The sequence below is a fragment of the Molossus molossus genome, unplaced genomic scaffold (genome assembly GCF_014108415.1).
Source record: "Molossus molossus isolate mMolMol1 unplaced genomic scaffold, mMolMol1.p scaffold_m16_p_14, whole genome shotgun sequence".
NCBI lineage: Eukaryota > Metazoa > Chordata > Mammalia > Chiroptera > Molossidae > Molossus > Molossus molossus.
In genome coordinates, this window is record NW_023425349.1 from 75,021,146 (window position 1) to 75,033,467 (window position 12,322).

The 12,322-nt window shown below is 42.6% G+C and overlaps 1 protein-coding gene across 23 annotated transcripts in view; it reads right to left on the minus strand.

Moving 5' to 3' along the window:
• ELAVL2 (ELAV like RNA binding protein 2) overlaps positions 1 to 12,322 on the minus strand; it is a 159,285-nt gene that overhangs the window by 29,644 nt on the left and 117,319 nt on the right. For all 23 annotated transcript variants that reach the window (XM_036260471.1, XM_036260470.1, XM_036260469.1 and 20 more), the window contains one exon: positions 9,951 to 10,054. In XM_036260471.1, the coding sequence (XP_036116364.1) occupies positions 9,951 to 10,054 (104 nt within the window). The remainder of the gene's footprint in view (positions 1 to 9,950; positions 10,055 to 12,322) is intronic.

A 12,322-nucleotide genomic window follows, 5' to 3' on the forward strand; every position in this document is an offset into this window, starting at 1 on the left:
TATTGATTTTTTTTTCAAAATCCACTTCTCTATAACACTAGGTAACTACTGTAATTTTTAAAATATCTAACTAAATATTGTGCCTACTTTCATCAGGGTAAAAGTAGCTTGTTAATTCCTCCCCAACTAGATTTCTAAACTACAACTTAATACAGAAAAGGAAGACTGAAAAACCACTATATATTCTTGATCTTCTCTCTCCGAAAGTAACAGGTCAGTAACTGTATAGCCTGGCACCATCTCTACCATTTTATAAATGAGAAAACGAGACCAAGAGAACCAAAGCAGAACTCAAATCTAGGACTTGTGACTCCAAATCCCGAGATGCAGTATTCAAAGGAGTTCTTCACAGGGGTGGGGGGGGGACCAGATTTCCTGTATTGTTTTAAAAAATGTAGAGCCCCCCCCCCCTCTTGCATGCCCATAAATAATATGTCAAGAAACTTCCAGAAGTAAAAACTCCACAAGTAATTCTGCTGCACTACCTGTGGCTGAGAACTGATGTTAAAGGCAACGCCAGGAAAATCTGGCAGAGGTAGGAGTGAGAGAAAAGTGGACCACATGTGCTTTTCTTTTTTTTTTATCCTCACCCGAGGACATTTTTTCATTTTCTGTTCAGATAGAGCGGGAGGGAGGGAGAGGAAGAGACATAGAGAGAAACATCGATGCGAAAGGGACATATCGAGTGGCCGCCACCCGCACGACTTAACCAGGGCCGGGGACAACCTGCAACCGAGGCACATGCCCATCGCGGAAAATGAACCCGGTCTCTCTGGACCGCAGGCCGACGCTCCAACCGCTGAGCCAAACCGGCCAGGGCCCACATGTGCTTTTCTAAAGAGTCCACACTAATTTAGAGACTAACACACGCTGCTGTATTTTTTAAACTAGCATCTATGGCCTGCAAGAACCTACCAGGGGGAAAAAATTCTTGAAGAATGGGTAGTCTCTGCCCAGCCAGTGTGGCTCAGTGGTTGAGCGTCGACCCATGCACAAAGAGGTCACCGGTTTGATTCCCAGTCAGGGCACATGACCAGGTTGTGGGCCAAATCCCTAATGAGGGACATGTAGGAGGCGGCCAATCAATGTTCTCTGTCACTGATGTTTCTCTCTCTCTCTCTCTCTCTCTCTCCCCCTCTCTAAAACCAATATAGGAAAAAAAAAGTATTTTTTAAAGAATAGGTAGTCTCCTATAAAACAGAGATTCAGAAAGTTACTCACTCTTTTACTGTCCAATTACCACTAAAATACTTTTTTCTTTAATGTATCTTTATGGTTGAAAGTATTCGATGTTAACTCACCGATCTGCTTAACATGACCTCCAGACACTTGTTTTCTTCTCATACTGGAGGTCTGGCTGTGTGAAGTGCTCAGCCTGGAAGACAGCAGAGTTTTCCACCACTAGGCACAGCTCCACACCCTCGTGCCAAACACAGATCGATTCAGAAAGTCTCACGACATGGAAAGCCCCAAACTCAGGTCCCCAAGAGCACATCTAGTTTGTTTACAGTGGTGGTATCTACAACCTGAATGGTGATAATGTGAGATGGAATCTAAAAACAGTAAAAGCTACAGGCGGGAGCCAGCGTTTTATTTCTGGTCCTGGTAGTAAGTACTATTAACTATGTCATTTTTTTTAAAAAGTCCCTTAACCGGAGCTTCATTTCACTGACCGAAGGGAGTATTTGCCTATGTACGAGAGATGATTGGTTTTGAATCCAGACAAGTAAAAGGATAAAAGCCCCACAAAAACACTACAAAAAGCAGACACAGTAAGGAATTAAGAGACCCTTCTTCAGAAGTTAGCACAACTATCTTATCCCCTCAAACTAGCTTTTGGACAGACTGAAGCCACCAACTGACCTAGTCCTGAATCATAACTAAAAGTCAAGCCCTGTTCTATCCTTAAAGAGCAGTAGGAAAACCAGGCAGACAAGCGCCAACAGTGCCTGACAGAAATGCCTCCGCTGATGCCCTTTTATGAAACAGGCAAGAAAGGTGGAGGCATGATTGGGTAAGAGAATGATCCATAAACTCACTCTTTAAAAAAAAAAGATGAGTTTAGTCAGCAGCCAAGACTCTCTCCCACCACCACACTCCATGGCTTGCAAGTGGGGATGGGCAGGAAACAAGCCAGGACAATGCCACCAGGAACTGCCCATCCTCAACCTTCCCTCTGTGCAGGCTCGGCCACTCCCACGACTGTGGGAAAACATCTACAGAAAAGCCATTCATAGAATGCCCAGTTACTGTCCTGAGAATTTTCAAGTGTCTGGTCCTCACTGTGGTGGGAGCTTCGGAGGAGCAGGAATAACACAACAAGCCAAAGTCGGAACCACCAAGGTCTGGGCCCCACTAGGCCCCTTACCCACACTCTCTAGACTGTCCCAGACGAGGAACCACCTCTGGGGCTTTGTATGTTTAAAACAAACAAACAACAACAACAAATCAAAGCTCACAATGGAGCTGTCTACAAAACACATGATGGGCCTTATCCAAATAACACATGATGCAAAACTCATCCGTTACCCCTCGTTTAAATAAGGACTGTGCAAACTGGACTCAGAATAGGTAAAGATTTTATTTAAATGCACTGAAGAGTTTTTGGTAATCAGATGTAGAAATAAATATACTGTTAAAACCTGGCACATGGCCCTAGAGAGCTCCAGACCATGGGTTAAAAATGAAGTTAGAAAAACATGCTCTCAGTCTGTATTTTTAAAAAGGAAAAGAAATTGCTTACTCAAGATGTTCATTTTTGCCTCCACTCCTGATACGTATTTTTTATACTTTTTGTCCCCCCCACAAACAGAGCTTTGACCAGCTAAACAATTTAGGCTAACATCTCAAAAGTTGTCAGCTAAGCCTGGCCAGTGTGGCTCAGTGGACTGAGTGTTGTCCCATGGACTGAGAGGTCCCAGTTTGATTCCCAATCAGGGCACATGCCGGGGTTGTGGGTTTGATCCCCAGTAGGGGGCGTGCAGGAGGCAGATGATCCATGTTTCTCATATCGCCGTTTCCATCTCTCTCCCTTCCTCTCTCTCTAAAAAAAAAAGAAAATTCAATAAAAACATTTTAAACAATTGTCAGTTAATGTGCAGCCTATCCTTCAGACTATTACTTCCAAATTTTCCAAATCTGGTCAAGGACAAAAGGTAAGACCTACGTTTTGAACTGAAGGGTACTTTACAGGAGATGCTTTGTGTGTGAAGCCCACACTTCCTCAGCAAGCGTCTACACTTTGTACCTTCATGGAAAATAACGTCAGCCTCACAAGCCAAAGGAACAGCAGGCAGCAGCTGGAGATGCTCAGAGACAGGGAGCTCGGATACAAAGCAGACCTTCCCCTCCTAATAAAGACTCAAGTCCAATCCCATCTTTGCTCTGCTCAGGACTCTTCAGCGCTTCTCTCTCACCTACAACATAAAACCACGACTCCTTGGCATGGCACGCCTACCTTCTGTGACCCCTAACTGCTCAGGCTCACAGCCGCGTGACTCCCCAGTCCGTGCTCTCTGCTCTAGCTAACTCCACGTGGTTCACATCTGCCTGCAAACTTCCCTACAAAAGCATGAACTCTCGGCATCGCTGCTACTAGAAAACCCATTTATCTCAGACACCCCAGAATGGTGCTGCACATACTCTGGCAGAGCATCTACCAGGTGGCCAGCGCAGAGCCGGTCTCACCTGCATTCCACCTCCAGGCAGCATCTACAGAATAGCTACCAATGGTCAAAACTAAATTTAATGAAAGGACAACTTACAAGGATCAATAATAACCAACCGCATCCCGATGACCCAGTACCAAAAAGAATGCTGGGCTGAAAAGTGTTCCCTAGCCCACACTTCACTGTGGCTGCTGAACTTCAACGGTGGCAGAAGGAGAGAATCGCCATGTCAAGTGAGAGTCCATTAACAATAGTCACATCTTTTCTTAACATGCAATTTGGCAGGCCTTGAAACGTTTTTTTGTTGTTTTTTTTAAGGTAAGAAATATTCTCAGTGATAAGTAAACTCATTCATTTTATAGATACAAATGGAAATTTAAAGACCAACATCTTGTCCAAGATCACAGAGCCAGTTAAATGACAGTAGCACTGTCAGGGAGGGTAGGATCTCAAAAAAAAGTAGTTCTATATTCCTCCCATATTAAGGATAAAGTCCATGCTAAAAAAAAAAAAAAAGATCTGCAAACATGACATTTACTAATTGAGAAAAGGATAAGCTAGTTAGGAAAAGGTATAAATTTAACCAAATTTAAAAGCAATCTAGTAGCCTAGAATGAAGGTTTCTGAGTTTTACTTACTCTCCAACTGAAGACTTTAAGAAACAGACCTGATTATAATGAATATCTCAAGTTTCTTATAACAGACTTTCTCCCTATGTAAAGTGGTTTAATTATTTTTATTTAAGAAATTTCACATTAATGTATATCAATTTTTAATTAAATTTACTGGTGTAACATGGGTTAACATTATATAACTTTAAGGTGTACAAGATCTGTGCACTCTCTATTGTGTGCTTACCACCTGAAGTCTAGTTTGCATCCGTTACCATATATTTGACCCCCTTTACCCACTCTGCCCTCCCACCACCCCCTTCCCCCTCTGGTAACCACCCTTCTGTTGTTTGTATCTGTGAGTTTGTTTCTGTTCACTTTATTAGCTTGTTTGTTACTTTTTGTTCTGTATTCCACATATGAGTAGAATCATTCCGTTTTGTCCTCTTCCATCTGACGTTATTTCACTTAGCATAATACTCTCAGGAGTTATCAATGGATTTTTAAGCAAAGGTAAAATTTAGCCTGGTCTGAATGATTAAGAAAAAGATGCATTTAATTAAAACCAAATTGAGGTACTTTTCCTATGCTGGGAGGATGACTTGCAGACAAGATTTTTTCTTTTGAAGGGCAGAGAGGAGATGAATTCCTAGGAGGTATCAGTAACAATGAAGAGTTCTAGTCCTTGATATAATAGCTCCTACTTTCCAGATAAAATAAGCCCATTTGGGGGAATAATGAAGCTTCCTAGGCCTGTTGCAGAAGAGGGAGGAGCCAGGAGAGATGCCTGAAAGACAAGGCATCTATTTCACTGTGGGTGACAATTACCTAGTCACAGTACTTAATGGAGAAAAAAGTCTGTAAGTAATTTTGGAAATAAACAGTTTTACTCTCCTAATCATGAATTTAAGTCTGATACCATTAACCTAGGAAAAAGTTCAAAAGTATTGGCTTTAAGCCATAAATGTTTCACAAGTATTTAGATTTTATCAATACTTAACTCTCCCTAAAACCAAAATAAGTAGAGAAATAACACGAAGACTTAACGCAGTAGTCACAATCACTGGTGCCCAACAGTCCACAAAATGAAAGAGTTCCTGCCAGGGACTAGGGGGCTCTGACCCTCGCCCCTCACTCCCACCCAGCAAACAATTTTTGCCATGGGCATGAGATTCCCCCACCTCCCAAATGTCTGAATTGTACATGTGGTACCTTTCCACTACCCTCCCTAATACTAACAGTTAAAAACATTGTAATAGTTCATTTCCATTGCCATCTCAATGTCAGGGACAACATGGGCAGGCTTTACCTGTCTTGACTGCCTCCCATCCAGTCCATAAATGGTCTGATGTCACCAGCAAGGTAAGCTGAGAAAAGAGTGGTCCTCAGGAGAAGAAAATAACCATCTTGAGGCTTTACTTACGAATTCCACTACTTAAAATACCTTTTTGAATTAGGTGAACATTTAGTATTTTCAATTTCTGAGCCGCCTTTTTAAAAAAGTGAAGACTGTATGAACTACTTTTTACTCTGAATGCTAGACTATCATTCAGCATGCTCAAGAAAAAGCATGGTTTTATTCTGGTTAAAAGAATTATCCACAAGAGGATTAAAAACATAAAAACTAAAGACAGACTAAACTTTGCATGCAAAATTGTTGAATATTTAGAAAATCTGCCTATTCAAAAAAGGGTACATTTTGGTGGTTCCTATGTGCTAGGTCTTAGACTTGCTGTCACAAATCACCTGGGAAGCATTTTAAAAGATTCCTGTGCCTCACCTCTGAACACTGACCTGATAGGTCTGAAGTGAGTCCCAGAACCTATATTACTAACTCACTCCCCTTGTGATTCTGATGCTACCAGGTTTGAAAGTGCCTGAGGGACTCTGCTTCCCTCACTGCAGAAATACTGAATATTTGTCACTTATTCAACACAGGATCCATCTGCACAAAACCCTACTGGGCTAATGCTATTAGGACGCCCCAAGAGAAACTGCTAAATAAACCACCCTTCATAGCACTTGATTCACTGTTTCAATATTCCAATAACTAGGAATTTTACCAAACACATCCTAAATGCTAGGTGGTAGCTTGGGAAACAACAGAAACCTCAACTCAAGGTGTACACAAACATCCGTATACCTGCGTATATCATGTATGTTCATTAGTCTACTGCAGCGCTCTACAGGAAAGCAACGGGTCACGACAAGAGTTTTGGTGTAGGTATCAGAAGACAACAATTTGAGTCGCATCTCTAACTGCCTGATCTTAGCTACACTATATGACCGCTCTCAACTTTTTCACTGGGGGCGGAGGGCAAGGCTTAAGTCTGAATTGTACATGGTGCTTTCAATCCCAAAACGTCTGTGGTTTCCCATGTGTAAAAAGACCAGAGTTTAAAGAAGGGGGAAACCCAACCCAAGCTGGAACCAAGCAAGGCCGCGGCTGAAGGGAGGACGAGATGAGCTCCAGGAGACGGAAGCTCAGGCGCTCGGGGCAAGATCAGCATGCCAGTGAGGGGCCGTCTGACTACCGGAGAACAGTACTAGCCCCGGGGCACTCCAGTTACACCAGTGCACCCTCCTTGGGGTATGCCCTCGGGAATCTCTTTGAGTGAATTTTCTTTCTCCTAAACAATAAGGGTCCCCATGAGACGTGCAACCAGGGGCGTCATAGGCAGCAGCCAGCTCCTCCCAGGCTAACACCCTGAACCTGCCTCCAAGGCCCTCTTGTGCTCTGACTTGCCAGTCAGTTGAAAGCAGCCCCACCCAGGTTTTCTCCTGCTGCTTCTTCTATCCGAGGCCCTTCCTTGTTCAGCCAAATGATATGGTGAAACAGGAAATACCAGAGAATGTTGAGTGAGAAGTAACATGAGGGAGGAGCTTTATAAGGTTATCCTGACACCTTCCCCCAGGGTGGACGGAAGGAAGGGAAAAGAAGGGTAATTTATTGAACAGTATCCCAGAGAACAAAAGGGCTTATCTGAAGCTTCCGAAAGGTAACTCTGAAGGCTAGCTAGAAAAGAACTGGCTCAAGATGCAGGATAAGAACACAAAATACATCTGATTGAAAAAAAATAAAAAATACACAGAAAGAACAAACAGACCAAAAAATGGTACTATGTAGTTTGGGAAAATGGTCTGCTTTGCCTCTCAGAGAAATCTGGGCCAAATCGAGGATACCAGCTGTTATCTGATATTTCTGAAGGAACTGAATGGGGGTGGGGAAAGGAGGAGCTGGCTGCTTACCCACCACCACCATCCCCATTTCAGAAAATCAACAGAGAAGTAGCAGATGCCACAGTGTAAAAGCCACAAGGCATTACTGTCCTTTCTTCCATGCATTGTGCCCCAGCAACCGGGCCCTGAAGAGAAGGCCAGTGATGGGCAGTGAGGAAGCAGCTGTCATCGAATGGCCTTCTCCTAGGCGATAGGAATTCATTCTATGGGACCCATTTCCCCCCACATTTCTGCTTTCTTGTAGACTTTATGGCAAAGAACTGACATACAGCAAAATAACCAGCTCACTAGAATAAAATAAGGATGGTTATTTCTGGAATGGAGAAAGGGTGCATGCTGAAATGAGACATCCCAACCATGTATTCCAACTTCTTAACCGCAACTCAGAAAATCAAAATTATGATCAATTAGCAGCAATCCTGGAAATGAAATTAAGTTGGGAGGCCCGTAAAAATGTGCAATGGGATGGAGAACACACAATCCGAAGGTAATCAGATATTGAATGTTTTTTTAAAATAAGAGCATTTTATTATTAATAGTACTATTAAAAAGTTAATCTCTGTGACACAAACAGTATGCAGAGAAGTATGAACAATTAGAAAAAGTAGTCCAGATTAGAAACCAACATCAAAGCAAACTTAAAAGTCTTTGTGAGCTTAGACTGTATTCGAAATCTAATTTTTTCCCTCGAATTTTGATAACATAGTAACCAATTCATTCTCTGACTCAAGGGTGAACTTTTTCATACATAGGACATTTTCTTGATCAAGAAACATGTAGAACTCTTTTTTTTTTTTTTAATCCTCACCCGAGGACATTTTTCCATTTTTTGTACAGATAGAGTGGGAGGGAGAGAGAGGAAGAGAAAGAGAGAGAGAAACACCAATGCGAAAGGGACACATCGAGTGGCTGCCACCGCACGACCAACCAGGGCCGGGGACAAACTGCAACCGAAGTACGTGCCCTTAGCGGGAACCGAACCTGGGTCTCTCCGGACCGCAGGCCGATGCTCTAACCGCTGAGCCAAACCGGCCAGGGCGAAACATGTAGAACTCTTGAATAGCTTGCATCCAGGTATATTTGGGGGCCACTTTGTGTACTTTTCTTTAGATGAGTCAGAGCTGGGGGGCATTTTTCTTATGGGCCAATAAATATAAAGAATGAGATGTCAAAACTACCCATGGTTAGTGAATTACTTTAACTGACAATTCTGAGAAAAGCAACTTTAAGTGCAAAGATGACACTGCATTTCCAGATGCCTGAAAAAATGAGCAGAAATCTCCCAGACAAGTCTCTAAGCAAGATGAATGCCACAGTCAGCCTTGACTAACTTCCCCTTGCCACTGCAGGCTACGGTCTGGGCAGACTTCTTAAATCAAGAGTGGAAAACAGGTTCCAACTTGAGTCAATTGATTGAGGTTGTCTGGAACACTATTTTGAAAAATATTTGGGAGCCACATCTAAACTCAGGGAGAAAGACTGTGGTGATTGATTGGCAATGTCTGCACTGGGCAAGAGAGGAAAAATTGATGCACGTGTACTAAGAGTTTGCCAGAGGCAACATCCCTTTTATTTTCTAAAGGGAAAGACATCTGTACCACAAATTGGATTAACATCTCATCCAGAGAGACTCTACACAGGAACTTCAAAAATTCACAAAAGCAGAAAAATATCCACAAAATTATTTACCCTGTGTCTTGAGAAGAAAACAGAACAGGAGAAATAACCTGTATGGCATGTCAGCTCTTCGGCCAGTCTCCTCAAAGCAAGCTGAATCTGCTAGGTCCGAGTTATAACCCCAGTCCAAGAACCCTAGCCAGCCTGCTACCTGTCCCCTTATGACCGGTGAACTAAGAGAGGGTTTTATATTTTTAAAGGATTGGGGTAAAATAAAAAGACTATTTTGTGACACAGGGACACTGCACAAAACTCAAGTTTTGGTGTCTATAAATAAAGCTGCACAGGACCTCAGCGATATCTGTTAGTTCCGTGGTGGCTATGGCTGCTTTCAAGCTACAAGAGCAGAGTTGAGAAGCTGGGAGAGACACGGTGTGGCCCATACACGTTAACATATTTACTACCTGGCCCTTTACAGAACAAGGTGCCTATCTTGTACGAGAAGAACTGGCCGAAGGTTTCCTCGAGCTCTATGGCGGGTGATTAACTATAAAGGAAGGAGGTGAAATCAGTAGGCTTCATGAAATACTTACTTTAAAAAGTGGCTGCTGTCCCTTTGTTAACACAGGAGTGAGTACATAAAGTGCTCCTAAATAAAGTTTCCCCCATCATGTAACAGAACAAAAAAAATCCCACTACCCCCCCCAGAACAGTGTCTACGCGGGCACAAAACAAACAAAGGAAAGAACAAAAGGAGGCCTTAATGTTTTTAAATCTCTGTTCTGCAAGGAGATATAAAAAAATGTCAACATACTTTTATTGTTTTGGTTTGAAGTCTCAATCCATTCAGGGTGTTGATAGCCTTCTCTGCGTCCTTAGGGTCAATGTAGTTCACAAAGCCGTATCCCAAGCTCTGCCCTAGTGGAAAGGAAGGGGAGAGGCACAGTTAGCGCCACACCGCGGATGCCGCGATCCACTTCATTCTGGCGTATGCTCCTGTCATGAACACCAGCACGTTTTCTCAACAGTAAAAAGAAGTCCGCATTAATTCTTCCAGAAATGTACACGTGATCTTTTTCATCTCCTGTCTACTACATTTGTAAGTTTAAACATCGCTTAGAACTCAGCATGCTGTGTCACTTGAAAAAACACGCATCCCCCAAGGGTTCCAGCCTACAGGTCCCGCAGGGCGAGCGGCAGCAAGACCTGGGCACCGTCTCCACCGAGCTGCGGGGTGGGCTCCGCGGGCGAGACTCTTTCAGCTTCAGTTTCCTTACAAAATGGGAAGGCGGTAAGCACCACACAAGAACCTGTCGGTGTTCCACACACTGCACCCTGGCAAATTTACAGCCTTTACCGAGTACAATTATTTCAGAGTCTAAAGTGGTGGAGAATTGTGTGTATGTGCGTGCGTGATGTTTGTGTGGGTATATACAGGGGTGGGCAAAAGTGGTTGTAGTTGTAACACAAAGAAATAATACAATAATTAATAAATCATACAAGAATAAACCGTTTGGTGTACGCACATCTGTAAACCTACTTTTGCCCACTGCTGTATGCAGAGACTCTTATTTGAGAGGACAGCTTCTCCAAATAAACTGAATTCAATTTTCTGAACGGGGTTTGGTGACCTAGCTGAGGAATATTGGGAAATAGGAACACAAAGATTTATATTATGGATGCCCAAACCCATGAGGACACGTGGGAAATTTAAAAAACAGTATAAACAAAAATAACAAAACAGGACATGTTTGGAGTAAGAGCCGCTTCTCCCTATCACATGAGCCCCCTCACCCCGGCTCATGAGGCCCTAACTCTAAAACAGAAACAACAAGGGGCTGGAATCAATGAAATGCACACATAAGGAAAACGAATCCTAGAGGTCTCAATTTTTCAACAAAGAGAAAGTTTCTCCATTTGAAAAAGTGAGAAACACTATAGAGCAGGTGACAAGAGCAGACATAAAAATGGTTTAGTCTACTAAAAGTCAAACCAAGCTTAATGGAGGGTTTGCTGGAAGATGCCCAGTAAGGTCCAAATGCTTCTCATTAAATAACATCTTTGTAATTTTGTTTTTTTTTAATCCTCATCAGAGGACACTTTTCCACCTTTTTGTTCAGGTAGACTGGAAGGGAGAGAGAGGGAAACATCGACGTGAAAGGGTCACATCAAGTGGTTGCCACCTGCATGACCCAACCAGGGCTGGGGACAAACTGCAACCGAGGTACGTGCCCTTAGTGGGAACCGAACCTGGGTCTCTCTGGACTGCAGGCCGACACTCTAACTGCGGAGCCAAACAATACCATCTTTGTATCAATTTTAAAACAAAGTGAGGGGATTTTTTTAAGGGGTACCTTATGTCCCCATGGTTATGAATACTGATATTGAAGATAGCCACTCTGGTCACCCTAATGTGGTTCCTTGTAACTATACCAAAAACAAAGAAAGACTAAGTGGGGGCAGAAGAGGTAGGGAGGGAGGCTAAATACAGTACCTAATAATCATGAAAACTTGTGATTGTATTTTGGAGATCACTATCATTATTTGGGATAATCATTGCTAATTTATACCCTCTTATCAAATTGTATTTTCCCTTTTTTTAAAAAAAAAAGAGGGGCGGGAGACAGCTAAAATTAACTCAGTTCATTTTTATTTTTTTTCTCACACTAATTGTAGAGATGTTGTTTTACTCACGGTTCTATTTTTTTTTTTTAAGTTTCAAGCGAAACCACTGTATTTTTAAGCATTCAGCTTTATACTAATTCAATAAGCATGTATCACATGCCTACTGCATGCAGAGTGAGTGCCTTCTTATGACATGTGCCTCAGTTCTACTTTTGCTGAAGAGGATTCGAACCAGCTGAACACAAAAATATCCGCTCAAGGAAGCAGTTTATGATGAAAACAATACGGGCTTTGGAGAGAGATACAGGAGTTCCAATTCTGGCTGTGCCATTTACCAGCTGTGTGGCTCTGAAAAAGCTACTTAACCTCCCTGAGTCATAACTTCCTTATTTCTAAAATGAGAAGAAAAAAAATCCCTATCCAATGATGTCTGTGCAATAGTGATGAGAACATCTGCTATGGATGCAAGTAGATCATTCTGTTCAAGAGATAAAGTGAGGCCCTGGCCGGTTTGGATCAGTGGTTAGAGCAGCAGCCCACAGACCAATGAGTCTCGGGTTT